The sequence below is a fragment of the Monodelphis domestica genome, chromosome 1 (assembly GCF_027887165.1).
Source record: "Monodelphis domestica isolate mMonDom1 chromosome 1, mMonDom1.pri, whole genome shotgun sequence".
Classification (NCBI taxonomy): Eukaryota; Metazoa; Chordata; class Mammalia; order Didelphimorphia; family Didelphidae; genus Monodelphis; species Monodelphis domestica.
The window spans coordinates 481,238,935-481,262,529 of NC_077227.1; the positions used below are offsets into that span (position 1 = coordinate 481,238,935).

At 36.3% G+C, this 23,595-nt stretch overlaps 1 protein-coding gene across 14 annotated transcripts in view; it reads left to right on the forward strand.

Moving 5' to 3' along the window:
• The window catches only part of GMEB2 (glucocorticoid modulatory element binding protein 2), a 59,594-nt gene extending 36,329 nt beyond the window's left edge, over window positions 1-23,265 (forward strand). For 3 of the 14 annotated variants that reach the window (XM_007475546.3, XM_016426039.2, XM_016426037.2), the window contains exons 8-12: window positions 1,285-1,332; window positions 5,033-5,170; window positions 7,568-7,690; window positions 17,253-17,863; window positions 18,956-23,265. In XM_007475546.3, coding sequence (XP_007475608.1) covers window positions 1,285-1,332; window positions 5,033-5,170; window positions 7,568-7,690; window positions 17,253-17,863; window positions 18,956-18,997 — 962 coding nt within the window. In that variant the 3' untranslated portion in view covers window positions 18,998-23,265. Of the gene's footprint in view, window positions 1-1,284; window positions 1,333-5,032; window positions 5,171-7,567; window positions 7,691-17,252 lie in introns of all 14 variants that reach the window. The other 11 variants (XR_008915406.1, XR_008915405.1, XM_001367819.4 and 8 more) reach the window with 8 other exon arrangements.
• Window positions 23,266-23,595: the final 330 nt, after the last annotated feature.

Here is a 23,595-nt window from a genome sequence, read left to right on the forward strand (position 1 = left end):
TTCTTATTCAAGAGGACTAGTATTTCAAAGCAGATAAAATCCAAGAAGTGGGAAACATGTATTCTCATAGTTTACATACATATATATATATGTATATATATATATATAATATATATATAGAGTACTTGTAATAAACAAGATGAACAAAAGGTATTAATGTAGGGAAGTTAATTACTACCTCCTGGGTATCATTGAAACTTGGTGGGATGCTACCTACTCATGATGAATTTGATGATAGATGGGTTTAGTTTTTTCAAAAGGAATTCATTGGTAAGCATTGTATATTAAGAACAAAGAAAGTACATGAAATAGAGGGGAGAAGCATGGTGGAGCATATTTGGATGAGAATCAATAAAGATCATTCAGAAATGATATTGTCACATAAGTATACTAAAGACCATCAACCAGAAGGATGAAGTAGATGAAAATTTCAGGAAACAGTCTTAACACAAAGACCATCTGGATATCTGTTGGAGCTCTTTACCAAAAGGAGAGCAGTTGATAAATTCTTTACTTGCTCTAATTATAATTCTTCAAAAGGTAGAAAAAGTGACCATGGGAATGCCTATTCTGGTCTTGATTCTGATCAGCAAAGAGGAACTGGTAGCTGAAATAGAAATGATGGAAACCTTGGGAAGAAGTGACTGCTGCATCTTTGGGTTTTGTAGAAAAGGAGGTGGAAAGCTTCGCATAATCCACTGGGCATCCTATATTTGGGAGGAATTGATTTCAAAGAATTAAGAGAAAGGATAGGTAGGATCCTATTGCCTGAAATTCTACTAAGGAAGCTGGCATAGGATGGATGAGAAACACAAAATGTTTTGATGAGGAAAGAAAGTGGAAATGTCTAAAGTGACAGATGTGGAAGTGTAGGAAATAATTTGATTAACTTTTAAAAAATATATAAAAGATTGAAGCAAGGGCAGATATCAGAGTAAACATAAAAGAATGGCATAGTCCTGTATTAGAAAAGTGACAAATGTACTAAAGCTAGAATGAACTGGTGCTGGCAGTAAGTCCTGAGGGTAACCAAAAAGTTTTTTAAGGGTATAAGAGAAAGTTTAAAGAAGGATGGAAGCACCAAGATTCTGGGCAGAAATGATTATGATAGCATATCAGAGAAAAGACCAAACTAGTTATTTCTGATTTTGCCTCTGTGTTCTCTACCAAAGAGAGCAATCTTCTGTTGGAAAGAATACTGCAAAAGTGGTTGACAGGCATTTGAGAGAGATGATAAGTGAGGCAATGTAAACAGAGCATTTAGTTGTCTTAATTATGTTCAAGTCACTTGGTTTAGACAAGCAACATTTCAGAGTCCTGAAGAACTGGCTGGTAAGATTTCTGAATTGTTATTTGAGTGTTTTTTTTTTGTTTGTTTTTTTTTTAATCTCAGGGAATGGAAGAGAAGCTGCAGGAATGGAGAGAGATAGAGATAAATATCTTGATTTTTAAAATAAAGAGTATCAATATTTAAATTATGAATGAACTGCCTGTAAGCTTAACTTAAATTCTGAGCAAAACCCTCTAATTAATTTATGGTAGCATAGCATAAAAAGAGACTTTTTATAAAAAAGAGATCTTCTGTTCTAGTGTCAACTCTAAAATATAATGGCAAGGACTAGGCACATTGGGATTAAGTGACTTGCCCAGGGTCACACACAACTAGGAAATGTCTGAGACTAGATTTGAACCCAGGCCCTCTTGACTCGAGGCCTATATCCACTGGGCTACCTAATTGCCCCCATAAAAAGAAATCTTGACTAGTTTCGATCCCTCAACATTTCTATCAGTTTTCTAGATGAAGATGTAGGTGACACAGTTAATAAATTTGCAGATGACACAAAATAAGGATAGATACCTAAATTGGATGACAGAATCGGAATTCAAAAGAACCAACATACTAGAACAGAGGTTCTTAACCTTTTTGGGTCATAGATACCCTTAAAAGTCTGATGAAAACTACATATTCTTAAATGCATAAAGAAAAATACAGAAGATTACAAAGGAAATCAATTACATTGAAATAAGAATGTAATTTTCTTTCCCTTATCTTCAGTTCACAAGCTCTCTGAAATCTATCCATGGATCCCAGGTTAAGAACTCTTGATCTAGAATTATGAACCAAAAATAATATGAAATTTATACTTTAGTTCTTAAGCAGATTTATGATTTCATCATATGTGTATTCTCTCCATTGGTGCAAATCTCAATTCATTATCAATTCATCACACTGGGTAGTTCTTACTATGATCTTCCACAGTAAAATTCCCTTCTTCCAGAGGGTCCTGACAAGGCTCAGAGGGTCTTTTTCTATGACTTGATACTTTGTGAATACTGGTAGAGCACTCTGGCTATACATCTTTTAACCCACATGATTGACCCTTTTTTTCCAATGATTTTTTTTTTACTCCAGTTGTAGGAAGGATATTATCATTGGAAATGATAGATGATTCTTGGGATATAATTTGCCTTTACTTTTTTTATATTCTAGTAATGAAGGTCTTCTTGGTTTTGCTTCATCTTCCTTAAAGGAGTCTAGTTGATATCTTTTGTTTATTCTTACTGAATTTCAACAAGAGTAATTTTTGTTTCAGTATTAGTATACATCTGAAGGCAGGGCATTGTGGGAAATTCTATCCTCCTGCCCCCATTCCTTTTTAAGTTAGAAGTATTTTATATAGTTTAGGAATGGACACTCTTTAAATGTTTGAAATGCTCAGGTGCTACTTCCCATGTGAAGCTTTTTCTGATTCTCTTAGTTATTACCACTCTCTTCAACCTGGAAGTATTTTGTATTACTTTATCCATAGTTTATATTTACTTGAGTATATGTTGTATCCTCACAGTAAAATGTAAACTTTGAGGACAGGGATTGTTTAATTTTTGTCTTTACATCCCTGATGCCCATCACAGTGCCTGGTGTGCATAGTAGGCACTTAATCAGTGTTAAATGGGATTGAATTGAAATATGCTATTGCCTGATTGTGCTCACCATTTACTTCTCTATTGTTCTTTGAATCACTCACTTTTTTGATTCTTTGGAATCGTAGTATCTTTGAATCATTAAAAACATTGTGGTGACAAACATTGAGGCAGCTAGGTAGCCTGGTGAATAGAGCACCGTGCTTTGAATTGAGAGGACCTGTGTTCAAATCTAGTCTTACAAACTCCCCTACCTGTGTGAAACTGGACAAGTGACTTAACCCCAATTGCCTAGCCCTTGCCACTCTTCTGTCTTAGAATTGACTAAGACAAAAGGTAAGGGTTAAAAAAAATTTTTTTTAAAGCATTGTGCAGTTTACTAGCACTAACCTTAGCCTACTGTGTTCCTCCTATTCAGTTCGCTGCCCAACTTATTGTTATATCTGCCTTAAATATATGTATTTTTATACTAATTCATTGGACTGGCCATCTATCCTAAGGCATGTCAGGGTCCACACAATAGGCATTTCTACCTGTTTAATTGTTCTTGTTCAGATTGATTGGCCAGTCTTTTGTTTATTGAGGAAGCTTTGTAATGTAATGACTGCATAAAGTCTTAAGCATTACTATCCAACAAGAACACTTGGAGACCCTTGTTGTCTATGGATATTACCTCCACCATTGTGAGATATACCGTTTTGGTATAATTCTCATTAGATATTAATAGTCAAAAAGTGATCGAACAAAGTTTTTTCTGTGGTTGTATTTATTAAAGAATCTTGTGTAATCTTAGCATTTCTATGAGAAACTCCTTGTTCCTTAAAGGAAAGCCCTTATGGTTGTGTTTTGCTCATAGTCAAATGCTTTTTTTAGTCAAAAAACAATAAAAAGTGGAATCTTGTATACTATGTCAGTTAAGAATATGGTCTACTATATACAATCCTTTATAAAAGCTATCTTGCTCTCTTCTCACTTAATATCAAGTATGACACATACATATATGTAGATCATTCTTTTAAATATTCTATAAAAAACAATTAGGCATTATAGGTCTATAGTTAATTGATATTCTAGCTGCCTTTTAGATATTAATTTTGTCCATAATTTCCCCCATTTTTTGGTATATTCTTCCTCCTATGATATCTTCTATAAAGAGAAAATAGAAATAAATATAAAGCTCTGTACTTGGGTTCAAGAAATCACCAGCAGAATTAAAGGATGGGGAAGACTTGACTAGGCAATAACTCTTGAAAATGAGTTGAGTATTTTGATGATTTCTAAAATAAGGACAAGTCAGTAGTATATCATGACAACCAAAGAAGTTAATTCCTTCTTGAGCAGGACTAATAGCCAGTTAGTATCCAGAACCTGGGAAAAGACTCTGCCCTAGTCAGATTAATCTACAGTACTGAGTTTAGTTACAGGTACTACAATTTAGGAAATATATTGACCAACTAGAGCTGGTCCAGAGGGCTATCCTCTATGTTTATTTTTTTGAAAGGAATGGGTTTGTTTTATCCTGGAGAAGAGAAGTTGAGAGCTTTAAATACCTGGAAGAGTTGTTATTCTTCCTATTTCAAGAGGACAGAGCTAGGAACAATAAGTGGAAGTTACAGAGGCAGTTTATAGTTATTTGAAAGAGAAATGTGATACTTTAGGAAGCAGTAGGCTTCCCATTGGTAATATAGAGGGAATTCTTATTCAGTCAATGGATTAGAGGACTTTGGATTTTTCTTTCTACTCTGGAACTCTCTGAAATCCTGAAATAAATTATCTGTTTCCTAAATGCTAGGATTATATTAAATTACATTCTGCCTTTTTTCAAGGCTTAGAGCTTTCCCGACTCATCCTAGCTACAACTAGTCTCTCCTTCTTAAATTATATTATTCTTAATTTTTGCATATTCGTTTCTCCCCAGTAGAATGTTAATTCTTGAAGGGAAGGAACTGTTGCATTTTTTGTTTTGGAAGCCATAGCCTCTAGCATAGTGCCTTGTATATAGAAGATACATAATTAATCTTTATTGAATGGAATTCTGAGAAGAGACATTGTTAATTAAAGTGAAACCTCATTCTTGACACCAGAGGTTATTTTCTTTTTACTTCTCCAGATGAAACTTTTGCCTTTTGGAGAGGACTAAAGGATGCTGGTCTGTTGGAAGAAGTGATTCAAGAGTTTCACCAGGAGTTGGTAGAGATGATGAAGGGATTGCAGCAGAGGGTCCAGGATCCACCTTTACAGCTTCGAGGTGAGAATTTGATAGCTGCCATTATACTATAGTAGCTATGAATTTTGTCCCTGAATTACTTGGTGATTGGTAAATTACCTTCCTCCTTGCTTTTGTTTTCTGTCTCAGTGGAGGCAATTTTGGGAGAATCATAGCTAATATCCATCCCACAGTGTGGGCTTGGCTGTCCTACAAAAGTCTGATTTATGATCTGTCGGCTAGACATTTTTCCAACTCTATTAGGAATTCTTACTTCCAGTTATGAAAACTGTATCTTACTTTAATTCATTATTTTATAAAGCCAAGTCTTTGGTATTATCTGAATAGCATTAAAGTCCTAAATGAAATGTATACTACAAAGTAAGACCTAGATGAAAGATTGTACCTTTCATGTAATAACCTCTATTAAAGAATCCTCAAGATTTTAAGAACTGTTTTGTTTACATTTTGAACCTGTTTCCATTAGATAGCTCTTACTGTGGTATCTGGGCTTGTTGTTTTCTTAAGAAACATAATAAGATAATTTGCTTATAAAGAAATTATTTTGGTTTTAGGTTTTTAATTGTTATGCAAAACACACTTCCATGTTGGTTATTGTTGTAAGAGCACACTCATACATAACCAGAACACAAAATAAAACCAAAGATACACTAATGTGAAAGATGACTCCAACTGTTTTTTTTTTCTGGAAGTAGATAGCATTCCCCATCATAAGTCTTTTAGGATTGTCTGAGATCATTGCATTGCTGAGAGTAGCCAAGTTTTTACAGACAATCAATGTCTAATATTGTTGTTACTGTGTACAATGTTCTCCCATTTCTGCTTATTTCACTCTGCATCAGTTCTTGCAGATATTTCCAGCCCTTTCTGAAGTCATCTTGCTTATTTCTTATAGCACAATAGTATTTCATTCATGTACTGTAAAAGTTAAATTTAGTCTCGTAATAAAAGTACTATATTTTTATGAGGTTTATTAACGATTATTAGAAATCAAGGATACAAAATAATAAGCCACGTGCCTAGGGCACGATTAGCCCATTCCCAGCCTACTTAAAACATGTTGCAATCTCTCAGTAGAGGCGAAAGTAGGTGTTGCAGCCAGTTTAAATACAAATTGTGTTCTTGCCCAGGTGGGGACTCAGGTGAGATTATAGGGGATTCTGGGAAGTACCAAGGACTTCTGGGGATTGAAGTCTGGGGTTCAAATCTCCATTTTTACATTCCACCTTTTGATTGTTATTGGGAAACCGGTTTCCTCAAAAGGATCATGAAAAGATTACAATAATTTGAGGGTAAGAGGAAAAAAAGAACAAAATCAATAATTGCTGGATTCATTGACAAAAAGCCAGTTAGGGGACAGTCCCCTTTGGCATGAAAGTATACATACAAATAAATGTTCAATAAACCACACCCAAAGTTCATTCTTTGATCTTCTTGTGTAGCTTGTGGTCTAGAGGCATCTTCATGGTGTCTTCTCCAAACAATTCAGTTTCTGGATTTGGAGAGGAGGTAGCATGTTTCTTAACCTAAAATTCTTCTCAAAAGGAATTTAAACTTTGCAATTTAAAATAATATTTTTACAGTACCACAATTTGTTCAGTCATTCCCCAATTGATAGACATCCCCTCAACTTCCAATTCTAAGGGCAGCTATAGATATTTTTGTATAGGGAGGTCCTTCTCCCATTCTTATGTCTTTGAGATGCAGACCCAGTATTGGCATTACCAGATCAAAGGGTATGCACAGTTTTATAGCCCTTTGGGTATAGTTCCAAATTGTCATCCAGAATGGTTGGATCAGTTCACAACCATCAACAATGCATTAGTGTCCCAGTTTTGCCACATTCCCTCCAACATTTACCATTTTCCTTTACTGCCATATTGGCAAATCTGATAAGTGTGAAATGATACCTCAGAGTTGTTTTAATTTGCATTTCTCTAATCAAGAGTGATTTAGAACATTTTTTCATATGATTATTGAAGGCTTTGATTTCTTCATCTGAAAATTGCTTATTCATATCTTTTGACCATGTGTCAATTGGGGAATGGCTTGTATTCTTACAAATTTGACTTAGTCCTTTATAAATTTGAGAAATTGGACCTTTATCAAAGACATTTGTTATAAAATTTCCCCCCAGTTTGTTGTTTCCCTTTTAATCTTGGTTAGATTAGTTTTGTTTGTACAAAAGCTTTTTAATTTAATATAATCAAAATTACTCACTTTACATCTTATAATATTTTCTATCTCTTGTTTAGTCATAAATTCTTCTTTGGGTTTAGTTTTATTATGTGCTCCTGAAAACAATTCAGAGTCCTAGAAAACCTATTTCCTTCTGGGAAAAGTTATAAAACTTCATGTGGGAAGTTTTCAGTGTTCTTTCAGATATTTATCATTCCTGTCTCATATTTTCTTTTAAAGATGCTGTCTTACTCAACAACATTGTACAGAACTTTGGAATGCTGGATCTAGTGAAGAAAGTCTTGGCTAGCCACAAATGCCAGATGGACCGTTCCCGAGAACAGTATACTCGAGATTTGGCAGGTATGTGCCATATGTGCCATAATTATGACCAAGCATCATGCTTCAGAAGAGAATTTCCCTGCAATTCATGTTAAGAAATCTGTTAAATAATGACTACCTTACTAGCAGCAAATGTTTAAATTCAAAACTGCACATTATTATTTTATGGATCATATACGGTCATACCTATATTTATGTTTACTGTATTTTAACAACTGAACAATAAGTACGAAATGTTCATTTCAGTTCAATTCAGCCAATAATTATTAAGTACTTCCAATGGGCCAGGCCTTGTTCTAGGTATTGGTGACACAAAGACAAACACCATAGTTCTTGTCCTTAAGCAGCTTACATTTTGTTGGGGAAAAACAACATAAAAATGGATAAGTAAATAGAAAATACACATAGAGTAAGTACAAAATAATTTGAGAGAGGGAGGAGAATATTAAATGAGGAAATGAGGAGAAGGGCTTTTTGTCAGAGCTGAACTTTAAAGAGAACTGGGATTCTAAGAGGTGGGGAGGGAAAGCATTCCAGGTATGAGTGATACCTATATAAAGTTCACAAAGAAGTTCGTAAGTTTGGCTGGAATGTAAAGTGCTTGAGGGAGACTAATATGAAATAAGTTGGGAAACAGAATTTGGAGCCAGAATGTGAAAGGCTTTTAATGCCCTCTACAGTCATTTGTATTTTATACTAGAGCCAATAAAGAGCCACTGAAGCTTGATGCATAGAGGTCATGAGATTAGATTTGTGCTTTAGTAATGCCAATTTGGCCACGGTGTGGAAGGTGAACAGGCCGGAGAGGATAAAGATTGGAATCAACAAGACCAATTAGGAAGCTAGTTTATGTGAAAGGTGATAAGGCTTAGGTAGATAGGCAGGCTGGTGTCTGAGTGAGTGGAGAGACATGGTGTATGAGAGAGATACTATAGAAGTAAAAACAATAAAACTTGGCTGTTGGTTGGATATGAAGGGTTAGAAAAAGGAGGATCTAAGATGCCTTCAAGGTTCTGAACTTGACTGATTGGAGAATGGTAGTGCTTCCAATAAATACAGGGAATTTAGGATTATAATACTAGAGTAGGAAGGGGCTTGAGAGGTCATATAGTTCAACCTACACGTTTTTTTTAAACAGATGAGGAAACTGAGGCTCAGGGAGGTCAAAGTTACAGAGATAACACAGGTAGGCTTTGAAACCAGATCCTCTGACTTTCTACTGTACTTTGTTGTCCTTGGTCAAGAAGGCTTGGGTCCATTTTTGAAGTTTCTATGGAGCATTTTGGTAGAAATGTAATTGGTAATATGGGACTAAAAATTCAAGAAAAAAAATGAAAGATGGCTATGTAGATTTGAAAGTGATTCTCACAGGATATTTGAATCCATGAGAAATTATATGAGAGTACATGGAGAAAAGAGAAGAGGATACAGGACAGACTCCTACAGAACAAAGGAAGGAAGCATATGGATGAAGTTCCAGCAAGAAACTGAGAAAGAGTAGGACAGATAGGTAATTGGAGAATCAGGAAAGCCTCTTGATAAAAGAAAGTATCCTGGAGGAAGGGGTGATTAGTAATGTCAAAGAGGAGGTCAAGAAAAGGTTGTTGGTTTAGCAATCCAGAGATTATTGGTAACTTTGGAGTGCATTTTCAATGTTATGGTGAGGTCAGAAGTCAGGGTACAAGTTCAGGGAAGTGAACACATGTGAATTTTAATATTGTACAGTCCTGGATTTATATCTTTTAAAAATAAGGCTTATTAATGGCCTTTTCCCCTTCCATGGCTATTAATACTTAACTTTCTTCCTCCCAACTTCTTAGTAATAACTTTCCCTTCTCAAAAAAACAATGTATTGATCACATTGGACAATGCTTGTCTGCTTTCTTATTCATTACTTCTCTTCTAAGAGGTATGAGAAGTTGTTTTATCAAAAGTTTTTTAAAGTTAAAAGTTATGAGGCCTTTCAGAGATGTTTCCTCTCACATTATTATCAATATAAATTATTATACTGATTATAAACTAATTCATATAAGACCATATTTCCCTGAATCCATCAAATTCATTACTTAATATGAGACAATAAAGTTGTATTACATTTACTGGGATTTATATAGCCACTTTTCAATTAATGGGCACCTTTGTTGCTATAAATATTCTTGTTGTGTATAAATTCTTTTCTTTTATTCTTGGGGTCCTTTTGACCTTCTGTCTCCAACTCCTTGTAGTAGATGACTAATCTTAGGCATTGGAGTAAAAGTGAAAGCAAAGTAAAAATATAGTTCAGTGATTTTAAGGATATACATGTATCCTTTCTTCATGGTGGTTTCAATTGATCACAGATCAACATAAGAAATTAAATGAGAATTTTTGGAGAGTTTTGCAGAAGCCCCAGACAACATGCAAAGGTCAGCAGACAACACAAAAAATGTTCAGAACTCAGAAATGCATAAATATATGTACAATATTGTATAATATCAACATATTTTATCTTTTAATACAATAAATATACACAAATTATTTTTTAATTACAATAAGTAAAAAGTTTGTAAGCAGAAAGCAAAAGCCAGCAAACAAAACACAAACACTAGAAATGTTAACATTGACCTGTGTATAGCTCATGACCAAATACTTAACCCAAATTTTACAATAAGGTATTGTAAACATCCCATTTAAAAAAATTCAAGACTACTTCATTGGTATGAAGGGAAGGCTAAAAAATTTTACATAGATTTTTTCCAGGTCATAATGGCACTTTACCCCTAAACCCCCACAATGTGGAAGGGATACCTGTAGTTTCAAATTGTTTTCCAGAATGTTTGAGGCAATTCATGGCTGTACTGATAGTGAATTAATGACCCTGTCCTCTCACAACTTCTCTAACAATTGCTGTTTCCTCTTTCCATATCTTTGCCTATGAAGTAGAACCTCAAAACTGTTTTAGTTTGAATTTCTCTTAATATTAGTAATTTGGTACACATTTTTCAAATGTTTAATTAATCTTTTAATTGAAATCTTAATATTGAATACTATTACAACTACTTAAATTTGTTTAGTACTGATATTTAGTTAAATTAATTTCAGTGAATAAATTATAACTTTTTTCTTTTCCCGTATCTATTTCTATCCATCAATTGACCCACCTTCTCTCCCCCCTCCCCCCCCCCCCAGATACTGGTATAGAAGTACTTGCTTGTGATAAATACTCATTAGGATGATAAAAGAGCAAAGTAGTAATTGTGGGATGTGTGTGTGTGTGTGTGTGTGTGTGTGTGTATACACATACACAATAGGGGAGCCTAGAGTTCTTTTAATCTGAATCTGCAGAACTTTACAACTAGCTAATACTGGCTGATTGTAATAGTAGTCTACTGGAACTTCCAAACAGGGACACACCTAAAATGCCAGGAAAGCTACAGAAGGTCCCAAAAGGGCAAAAGCTTAGCTGAGAACATTCCCCCTAGAAGTGTGCAGAGCCTGGTCTTAACATAAAGTCCAAGATCAGAAAGTAGTTGCAATAATGAGCAGATCTATCATAGGGTTATTATAATAGGAAACTTGAGGCTTCAAAAGAAGAAAATAATTCTAAAGCAATTACAATCAAAGCCTCAAGGGGAAAAAATATAGCTTGGTAAAAGTCCAACTAGAATTCCTGGGAGCAATAAAGTTATAGTTTAAATAAAAAAGGGCTAAAAATGATTTTAAAGACTCAATGAGAATGATAGAGGAAAAAATTGGAATAGAAATGAGAATTATGGGAGAAAACTATGGAAAGAGAATTAATAACTTGGAAAAAGATGTACAAATCCTTGACTAAAGGGGAAAAAAACTCCCTAAAAATTAGAATTGACCATACAAAAGCAAATGATTCCATGAGACATCAAGAAATATTCAAATATGCCATCATCTATGTGGAAGATTGTTTACTGTTTCTAATCATAAAAGAAATTAAAATGAAAACCATACTGAGATTTTACATCACCTTGAACAGTTTGCAAAGATGACAAAAGATGGTTATAGTCAGTGTTGGAGGGGGTAAGATGTAAGAAGGCTTGAAAAAGGGGTAAGGGGAACAAGTGACAGATGGTCAAAGGATATGAATAGGCAGCTTTCCAGTAAATAAGAGCTATCAATAATTGTATGAAAAAATGTTCTAAATTCCTCTTGCTGACAGAAATGCAGATTAAAATGACTCTGAGGTAACACCTTACACCTATCAGATTGACCAGTATAACGATAAAGGAAAGTGACAAATGTTGGAGGAAATGTGGCAAAATTGCAACACTAACCCCAACACTGGGACACTGATCCAACCATTCTGGAAGGCAATTTGGAACTATGTCCACAGGGTTGTAAAACTAAGATATCATAAAAAAGGAGAAAGGACTACTTGTACAAAAATATTTATAGCAGCTCTTTTTGGTGGCAAAGAATTGGAAATTATGGGGTTGGTCATCGAGTGGAAAATGGTTGAATAAAATTGTGCTTAATGTTGGTTATGGAATACTATTGTGTCATTAGAAATGATGAGCAGTATGATTTCAGAAAAAGCTGGAAAGATCTATCTGAACCACAGCAGAGCAAAATAAGCAGAACCAGGAGCACATTGTGCATGGTTACAGCAATATTGTACTATGACCAACTGTGAAAGACAGCTACTCTGAGCAATACAGTGATAAAAGGCAGTTCTGAAAGACTTATGACAAAGAATGCTATCTTCCTCCAGAGAAAGAATTGTTAGAGTCAGATGCAGATCCAAGTATACGACTTTTCACCTTAGTTGATTTATGTTTTTATTATGGGGTTTTGGTTTTCTATGAATCTTCTCTTACAACATCAACACCAACACCAACACCACCACCAACAACACCACCAACAACACCAACAACTTTTTTTAAACCCTTACCTTCCGTCTTGGAATCAATACTGTGTATTGGTTCCAAGGCAGAAGAGTGGTAAGGGCTAGGGAATGGGGGTCAAGTGACTTGCCCAGGGTCACACAGCTGGGAAGTATCTGAGACCAGATTTGAACTTACCACTTCTCATCTCTAGGCCTGGCTCTCAATCCACTGAGCTACCCAGCTGCCCCTTATGGAAGTATATTTTGCGTGATAATATATGTATAATCCAGATCAAATTACTTAGCATCTCTAAGAGTGGGGAGGAAAAAAAAGGAGGGAGGGAGACAATTTGGATATATTAATTTCAGAAAATGTATGTTGAAAATTATTACATATAATTGGGAAGGTAAAATATCTTTGAATAAAAAAAAGTTAGGGGGAAAGCTACAATATGAAGTACTCTGCACACTAAAAAGATGTTTTTGTATTTGATCTTGGAGATGATAGAGAGCATTGGAGTTTATTGAGTTGGGATTAGGGCTAGGTAGTGACATGACCAGATATGTATTTTAGGAAAATCACTTTGTTGGCTGAGTGAAGGGATGGATTTGAGTAGGGAGAGACTTGAGGCAAACAGATCCATTGGTAGATGATTGCAATAGTTCAGGTGTGAGACAATGAAGCCCTGCACTAGAATAGTGGCAATGTCAGAGCCGAGAAGGGGGTATATTTGAAAGAATGCAGAGGTAGAATTGACATGACAATAGATTGGATATGAGAAGTTGAGATAGTAAGGAGTCAAGGATGATAATAACCTAGATCAGTGATGGTGAACTTATGTAATGGGTGCCAAGGATGGCACGTAGAGCACTCTCTGTGGGCACTTGACTGCCCCCTACCCTCAGTTCATTACTAGAGAGGCAGAGGGACTCAGTTGGAGCTGTTCCCCTCCCCCTCTCCATCGTGCCTAATGACATTTTTTCACATCCTCCACTCCTCTATCCAGCAACCCAATGGGAGCTCTTCCTCCTTCCCCTGTGTGAGGTAAGGGGGTTATGGAACACGTTTTCTGGAGAGGGTGAGCACAGCACTTAGTCTGGGAGGTGGGGTCAGGGCCCAGCACTCCATCTCTAAAAGGTTCACCATCACTGAACTAGATTGTGAGCCCAGGGGACTGACAGGATGGTGTTGCCTTTGACAATAATAGAGAAGTTGTTGAGGAGGAGGGTTTAAGAGGGAAGATAATAAGTTAAGTTTGGACATTTTGAATTCAAGATGTCTACTGGATATCTAGTTCAAGATGTATGAAAGTTATTTGGAGAAGGAGATTGGAAGTCAGAGAAAGATAGATAGATATGAAAAATCATCATAGAGATGATAATTATATCTTTGGGAACTGATGAGACCACCAAGTGAAGTAGTATAGAGGAGAAGAAAAGAGGTCCCAGGACAGAACCTTGTGGGACACCTTTGGTTTTGGGGGTATGATCTGGAAGAGGATTCAGCAAAGGGAGACCAAGAAAGACTAGTCAAAGAGTAGGAAGAGAATAGCAAAGACTCATGTCCCAAAGACCTAGAAAAAAGAAAATCTCAAAGAGCAGAGGATGATCAACAATGTCAAAAGCCTTCAGGAAAGTCAAGAAGAACGAAGACTGAGGAAAAAACCCATTGGATTTGACAATTAAGATCATTGGTAAGTTTGGAGAAAGCAGTCTCAATGGAATGAAAAGGTCAGACACTTAAGAAAAAAGTGAGAGGAGAGAAAGTAGAGGCACCTATTCTAGCCTCAGAGTTTTGTCACAAAAGATAGAGTGATATAAGACAATAGTTAATGAGAATGGAAGGATCAAGTGAGGATTTTTTTGAGAATGAGGTGGAAAGTAAGGGTTTAAAAAAAGTAAGGCCACTTTTTTTTTTTTAACTCTTACCTTCTGTCTTAGAACCAGTACTTTGTATTATTAGTTCTAAGGCAGAAGAGTGGTAATGGTTAGGCAATGGGGGTTAAGTGACTTGCCCAGGGCCTGGCTCTCAATCCATTGAGCCATCTAGCTGCAAACCCTGTCCCCCCCAACCTCTTCTTCTAAGACAAGAGTGAAGGAAGGGATAGTGGGGAGACAGTGGCAGAAAGCATCTGAGTGATAGGAGATGAAGAGAGTAAAAGAGAGAACTCACAGCAAATGGTCTCAATTTTTTCTGTAAAATGTGAGGCAAGATTCTCAGCTGAGAAAGCCATTGAATATTGGAGAATGGTTGAAAAAGTTTAGAAGAGCCTCTGTTGGGAGTGAAATAGTGAGTTGATAAGGAAAGTATAGAAGGATTGTCTAGCAGCAAAGAGGTCCCAGTTGATGTTGTATACTATAAATTGTAGTGGACCCCAGGCAGAACAATTGTATGATTTTCTCCATCTTTGAAGGAGCAAAGGCAGCTTCTGATGGATAGATATCCAGCTCTAGTCTTTCTCCTGAGCTTTGATCCTGCCTTACAGATTCTCTGTTCAACATTTGAACTGGAACATTCATAGCTATCTCAAATTCAACACATCCAAAACAGAACTCGTCTTTTCTTCTAAACCCATTTTTCTTCTGAACTTTAGGATACTACTGTCCTTCTAATCTTTCTAATAATCCAGGTTTAAAATCTCAGTCTTATCCTTTTCTTCTCATTCATCCCATATATCCTATCAGTTGCCAAATCATGTCCTTTCTTTTTATAAATCTAATGTATACTTGCCCTTCACATTACCCCAGCCACCACCCTAGGTCAGGTCCTCTCCACCTCTAGGTTTGAGTATTACAATAGCTTATTTATTTGGTTTCCTTTCTCTAGATCCCTCTTTACTATAGCCCATCTTGACTAATCATCCCCTTTCTTCTTACCTTTGCAAGTGTTTGTAAGTGCCTATTAATTGATTAATGGCTAGGTGCTAAAAATGACTTAACAGCCCATGCTCTTTGACCCAGAGATCCTTTTTGTTAGGCATATAACTCTAGGTGATTGAAAAGTCCCTCATACTAGAGAATATTGTAGTGTCTCTTTTGTGGTAGTAAAGATATGGAAAAAAATAGATTCCCATCTAGCAGGCAATAGCCAAACAAAGTATGATACATGAATGTAATGGAATATTACTATGCTGTAAGAAATGATGAATATGATGGAGAAGTTTGAACTGAAATAAACTGATAAAAAGTGAAATAAGCAGAGCCAAAGAAATAATATGCACAGTAACAACAATAATAATCATTATCAAGAACAGCAGCCACAAATCAAAAATGAATGTTGCAAAATTAAGCCTGGTTTCTAAGAAGAGATCGGAGAAAACCTTTCTTAATTTTTTACAGAAGCAAGAGTAACACAGGTATTAAATTATTATTTATCTCAGTCTTTTATTTGCATTGTTGTTCTATTTGCTGCTAGTGAATTAAACAGAACAAGGAAAATAACATGTACAATTAGTACAGCAATGCAAATAAAAAACTCACAACTGAATACTATGTCATTATAATGATGAAGCTTGTCTCTGGAGAAAAGATAAGAAAAGGAACTCCTTTCCCTTGGTTGTAAAAAGTTGTATTTACTCATACTTCCTTGATAAAGATGAATGAAGAAGCATTTTTAAGGACTTATTATTATGTAAACGTTGTTGGAAACAAATACAGAAGAGAGATAGTCTTTTCCCTCAGGGAGCTTGCATTGTAATAGTGGGAGATGATATAAATGGGTTGTGCTATCTGGAAGAGGTGCTATGGTAAATCCTAGATATGGTAGGTGAGCCTTTGGGTAGTAGGTCCATTCCCAGTGATGCTATTGATTTGATTATGAGTCTAGAGCTGTAAGGATTGTCTTAGTACATGTTTAATGACAGGTTAGATGGCGAGAAAAATGCCTGGGGCATAGAATGATACAAATCTGGAACCAGCCTAGTTATAGTAGACCATGAGAAACGCTAACCAAACAAAGTAGCATAGGCCTTTGGGCAGGAGTCCAAGATCTGAAAGGATTAACTCTTTCAGGGCATGATCTTTGTCCTGGAGTGAATAGCAACATGGTGGATAGAGGAAATGCTCTTAATGTAGTGATGTATTAGCTAGTTTTGCTTACCTAATTTTTGCCCTCTCTATAAAAAATAGCAATGACTTTGTTACAGAGGATGATTTGATTTTGCTTTGTAGGAGAAGGGAAGTAGGGTGAAGAGACGGTATATTTTGCAAAGGAGCTCATATGAAAACAAAAATATACCAATTTAAAAAGAAAAGGAATCTTCAATGGCTCTACTGATCATCAAATAAAGTTGAAACTTATTTGCTTAGAAATCCAAATCTTCTACAACCTCATGTCACCTTTGTTTTCTATATTACTCTTCTCTTTGCATTCTAAACACAATCTGCTTTAATTAAACTGAACTATTTCCCATCATGTTTTCTGGTCTCTGTGCTGTTCCTTGCAACTTCTCTCCCACTCTGTATATGTCAAATTTTTACCTCTCTTTTAACATCCATCTCAGATAATCACCTCTTCCACAAAACCTGTGTCCCTTGTCCGGGACAACCTTCCTTCTCAAACCATGGTACTTTGCTTTGTCTCTTTAATATATTAACTAAACCCCCAAACTAGGACTGTAGCACATTCTTCACCATAATCATATGTCATTCAATACATTTTTGTTGAGTTTGGATTCCACACCAGTTGCAGATGGTTCACTTTTCCCACAATCATTAGTTCATTTTGTTTCTTGTTTCCCCCTTCAGCTTTAGAACAGCAGTGTGATGAGCACCGGAAAAGAGCCAAGGAACTGAAGCATAAATCTCAACACCTGAATAATGTCCTAATGACTTTGACCCCTGTTTCTCTTCCACCACCCATGAAACGTCCCCGGCTTACGAGGGCTACATCTGGGCCAGCTGCCATAACCTCTCAAGTATTGACCCAATCTGCACAAATAGCCCTCACTCAAGGAGTACCAGTCTCTCAGCTTGCCAACCTGCCACTGAGCAAAGTGGTATCTACTCTTCCATCTACCATATTGGGGAAAAGTTCAACTCAAGTTTCTCCAGCTAGCTCCCCAGCCTCACCACTACTTGGGGGATATACTGTACTGGCCTCTTCAGGTTCTAATTTCCCCAGCACTGTGGAGATCCATCCTGATGCTTCCAACCTCACTGTACTCAGCACAGCAGCAATGCAGGATGGCAGCACTGTGGTTAAAGTGGTGAGCCCTTTTCAGCTGCTCACATTGCCTGGTTTGGGCACCACCATACAGAACGTAACACAGGTATCTCCTAGTGGTAGTACAATTGTGACCGTGCCATCTGGTGCTGTGGAGAGTGGGGCAACGTCAGAGGAGCATACTACCATTGAGGTAACCACGGTGTCAGAAGATCATGATCAGAAGTAAAAAAAAAGGGGGAAAAAAAAGGAGATGGACCTGTAACAGAACACTTAAAAATGGATTGTGTCTTTGAGAGCTGCCTTTTCCCAGTCTGTGCTGAGGAGTAAGAAAGTGAGGGTAAAAAAGATAGAAGGAATCAAAACTTGGAGATAGCTTGGCAAAAGAGGGTAATGGTGAGGCTGCTGAACCAAAGAGAGAGAGAGAGAGAGAGAGAGAGAGAGAGAGAGAGAGAGAGAGAGAGAGAGAGAGAGAGAGAGAGAGAGAAAGAGAGAGAGAAAGAGAGAGAGAGAGAGAGAAAGAGAGAGAGAGAGAGAAAGAGAAAGAAAGAGAGAGAACACCAAAAACAAAAAAATTAGATGAATTATACCAACTTATAAAAAGTTTTCAAGTACTAAACTTTTCTCCCCCTTTTTTCCTAGGATATGTATTTTTCCATCTGTTGCTTAATAACATTTTTAGAAATAGAAAAATGACTAGCAAGAAGCAAGTCTAGGTAAAATAGGAGGGTTGATGAAAAGTAGAGGATCAAAAAGATTGAAAAGATATTTTGTGGATGTGGCCCTAAAGAACCTCAGGAAAATGTTGATTCTTTAATAGAGTTACATTACATATCAATTCTTGGGGTTTCAACCCCAGAGTTTTCTGTCGCTTTCTTGTCATTTCCTGTGAAGGTTAATTTGGTTTACAGCATAGGGTATGTGGTAAAGTTCAGTTAAAGCATTTTTTGCACCAGATGAGGTCTGTAGAAGACTTAGGAGCTTGGGGTGGCGAGTATCTGCACAATTTGGTGCAAGTCAGTAGTCACATGTGCCTGTTTTTTTTTTTTCCAATTCTAGCCAAGTTCCTTGCCTAAGGTCTGAGAAGTGTTCAAGGGGAAAAAGGGACAATAATAAAGGTCTTGGGGACCATACCCAAGTGTGGAAAATCCATGGATCCTATGGATTTGGTGTCTTCCCACAGTTTTTCTGTAGGTTTTAATTTGGATAGTTTCCTTCCTCCCCCTTCCTTTTATAATTATATATACATTATATGTTCATATAATGTATATGTGTACACACACAGGTCCGGGAGAAAACTTTAGAGGAATCTTCAAGGTGCAGGTGAATTGAGTTCAAAGCAGGTCACACTAAGACACAAACTTCCTTTCTCTGTCTCAAGGTGGGTACTGAGAGGGGAGAGGGCATAAAAGGGGCCAATAAATGTGAATATTTTACCCCAATCTAGGAAGATTGCGCTAATGAGTCAGTCTATTTGTCCTATATGTGATCCTGACTAGGCCAGATTAAACAAGTAGTTTGAATATTTCAAAAAGAATCATTTCAACATTCAGGGAAAGTTAAATTTGTAGCATTTTTAACAAAAGAATGCTAGGTATATAGGTTTCCTAAGATGACTCAAGTTTGTATGTTTTATATTTTTTAAATGGCCTAGCAATGTGTTAGAATCTTTTATCAGAGAATCTCATGAGTTTATCTGAATTGATGATACTGAGAATTTTGGGGCTATTTTGCTTTTCTTTATGCTATGACTTAGGAACCCTGTTCTGAAAAGAAGTAGACCTGGGTTCTTAGTGGCCATTGCAACAGCCTATAGATTGTTGGCAAAATTGTGTTACATTCATATGCAGTAAAGAAGGAATCCTGGGAACCTAAGAATATACCTATCACTTTGCACGCTAGTGTGATCAGGCTTTTCCCAGGTGTTGGGATGTACCAAATAGATTATTAAAACAATAACAGGTTACCAGGAATGTAGCTAAGATTTAGATAATGGTAGGGATCTCATCTCTTTGAAAATCTATGAATAAGGTACATGCAATGTGTAAAAATGTTTTTATTATTGAGTTATAAGATTCTCAAATTTAAATTTAGTGGTTACTAAATGCTGCTCTGATACCCTCAAACATGCAGCTTTATTAGAATAAAATTGTTCCAAGCAGCCACCACCATAAACATTTTGAGTCAGACTTATCCTATCTCTGCCACCTGAGCCTTCAACAACTGGAAACCCGGTGTGTACAAATTTTACTTAAATAGCAGAGTTGGGTGTGCCTAAGCAGTAGTTTTCCCTAGCCTCAGAGTACCTCTTTGGATTTGCCAATAACATTTAAATCATGAAGTACAAGTGGCTATTCCTACACACAACACAAATAGATGGCTGCAGAAATATCATGTGCAGTGAAGGTCTTTTCTGCTCTAAATCTAGGTTTTGGAGTCTGTGCATAGTCCGAGCATAGTAAGTAGGCATCAAACCATTGAACTCTGCCCAATTGTGAGGTTATAAGCAACTTGATGAAGTGTTCTATGCTCAGTAGTTCTTGTACCAAAAAACCAACACAATAATAATAAAGAGCATTGCTCATAAGATAACCTTAGAGTTGCCAGGGAAATCTTAGAGCAAAGAATCCAAGTTGCTGTATTCTGGGTCAAAGAAGAAAAGAAAAGGTGATTTTTTGCAGTGATTGACTTTGAAGCCGCACCCCCCCCCTTCTCCCTTTTTTTTTTTCCCAAAAAAGGGAAAGATTCTTCCTTAAAAGACTAAGGACATTTTCCCGAGGGGAAATATCTTTCAGTAATCTGGAAGATGAAAGTGCCTGAGTCACAGACAATTTTAATTAGTTAGCAATTTGGAAATTCTTGGATTTAAATTTTTATTTTTCATAGTTTTCTGGCCTTTGCTGACTCTTAAATTCCTTTTTCAATTGCCCCCTGATTTACTGGGAAAGACTGATCAGCTCCAGTGTGTGTTGTTCTTTCCAGCAGCCTCAGCTTATTCCAGGGAGCTTGGTGATATGGAAGTTGAAAGTTGTCAGACGTAATTTCTTAAGAAATAGAAGGAAGTGAAAATATTTATTGAAGTGATTTTTCTTATGCTTCTTTTCAGATATAGAGTGTGTCCTGTGTTGTAAGTTTACTTTATTAGGGCAGCTAAAACTATACAATCCCATCACTGGCCTAAAATATATTTTTCTTTGTTTGTGCATGCACGTGTACTTGTGTGTGCATGTATTTTGAAGGAAATTTTGGCCATAGCCCAGTTCCTGCCCTTATAGACTAATTATGCCTTTGCTTATAGGTCAAGCCAGTTACATTTGTTTCTCATAACAGTCTCATAGCCCAGCAGCCCATTCGTTCATTGTCTGACTAGTGGCTAATTGTGGGGAGCCTTTTTCCTGAGGACATCAGGGCAACATGAGGAGACCAGTAGGTCCCTTACTATCTCTTTACTCTGTTTAAAGCTGTTAGAAAACTGACTGAATTTAATGTAGTGTGGTTTGGAATAGAGCTTACTTTAAATGCACCACACTCTATTCCTTCTTTGAATTGATTTATATATAGATCTGTTGTTTTTCCTAAGATATATTCCCACTTCTCAATTGCAACTTTCATACAATATTGCTACTTCCTCAGTGGATCAAATTACTAAAGCCCTGGTGTCCTCTGTTACATTTTTGTTCACTTTTCTGTCATGAGTCATATGGTTACATACCAATATTGACTTCATTTATAGATACTTTTCAAAATAATTTTTTCATATTTCAGTTATGAGTCATATTACCTGTAGTAGTCTGATTATACTTGACATAATAAGTATAGGGAACTAACAGAGGGAGTGGTGGTATTGACTCAAATTATCTCATATATGATGTAACAAATCCAAGTCCAAAGGCTAAATGTTCCCCAGTGTTGTAGGTTAAAGTGTACCTACCACTTTCATTAAGCCCTATAGCCTTACTATGTTAGCAGCAGTTCAGCAGGCCAACCTAGCAACAGGTTTTTTTCTGATGCTTTTAGGATCCTATGCTGATCTTGTCAGTGTCCTCAATCTTGAAGGCTCTGAATACTCAGTGAATATCAGACTTAACAATGGTCACCCTCACATTTTCCTTTCTTAATGGGGTGCTGTTGGGATAAGAATCATGTCAATAATAAAAAAATGATTATTACCCTTGGGAAAAGCCTTTCATATAGTTTTCTATTTTAAATACTTAATTGCACTCTTTCCTTTTCATGCTGTCTATAACATCCATGGTCCCTTCTAGCTCTAAATCTATGATCCAATGATCTCTTTAATAAATAAAGCTTAAAGGGCTAAAGTGGAGGAAGTAAGTCAATTTCACTAATTTTTCTTAAAGCAAGAGCAGGAAATCCCCCCTAAATCCCCCCCCCCCCCTTTTTGGCCTATTGACCAGAAGGAAAAATTCAGTTTCACAACCGATCACAAATCAAAAGCAACAATGAAGTACCACAAACAAGATTCAAAAATTTGTTGCTGTGTTCTCAGTTTCTAGTTCATGGTTTTGCTAATAACCCTGTTCCCTCATTCCACCACCAGTAAAATGTAAGTGATGATAGACTACAAGCACGAAAAAGTGCTTTTCTAAAAGTGTATCTTTTCAAGACCTTTTTTTTTTTTTCAAAGGACTTGCCACTGGCTAAATAAAATCAAGCAGAGGACAGCTCCAGACCTTTGGGCCATAATCTTAGAGGATAATGCTACCAGTTTAAGTTTCCATCGTAATTAGAAAAAAATGATTTTCTCTTAAAGGGGAGGAGGATTTTTTTTTAATGTGTGATGATGTGGATCCATTTGTTCTTTACAATGATCTTTGAACCCTATCCAACAGTAGTAAGTTAACTTTTAGTATTCAGTGCACCCAATAAAAGCTGATTTCAACTGAATGGAAAGTTTTTGTTATTTTCAAATCCTTAAGTAATATTTTAATGATTGAATCTTTTGCTTTACTTGGAAATATAAGGCCAAGGCCAGGATAATGGTATTGGGTAAGGAAGGGGCCTAGACTAGGAAAAAGTGTGACTTCTGGAAGATATTGATGCATACTTACAGAAATAATACCCCACTTAAATTCATCTTTAAACAAGTTGTTTCTGTTGTTAATGCTTTTGTATGCAACAGAACACAACAGGCCCCTCTGGAACCCTGCTCTTTCTATTCTTTAATTTATGTAAATTAACATTGTAGCACATGCACTCTACATACTGTCTTTAGGACCCAGGTCCCAGTTAGCATTGTTTCTCCTCACTTACCCCTCAAAGGATACTGCTCTCCTTAAATGGGTCAGGACTTTTTGCCCTAAAACTAGAAGAAAGAATACTCTGGAACCATGTACAAGAGACAGTTTTGCCATAAAATGAAAACTGTAAATATAGACAGACTGGTTTTATTTGGCTTCCATTTTCCAGAAGAGCTGGAATTGAAAGTTGCTTTTCCTAAGGGAATATTTGTTTCCTATCAGTGCCTGCTCAGAGATGATTTGGGAGGAAGGGTTGACATTTTGAGTTCTGTTTTGTATATTGTTTTTGCCAGTATCTGCTTGATATTTTGATTTAAAATAAAAAAAAATTTTCATATCTGGTCTCTTCTGGTTATTGAGAATTTCTCAATCAGGTTGAGTTAAAAACATCCTACTTGATAGCGTCAGCTACTAAATGTACTTGAACTTTTGGTATATAATCTACTTTAAAGAAAATCGTTCAGTGAATTCATTCTCTCAATTCAATTCACATCAACATTTATTAAGCCAGGCACTGATCACACTAGGGATACAGAATGAAAGGAAAGTCTGCCCTCAAGGACATTCTGTTCTATTGGGAGATACAATATGTATATATTGTAAGTATATAACATAAACAAAGTAGTTTACAGGGTTCAAGAGCACTGACAGCTCAGGGAATCAGGAA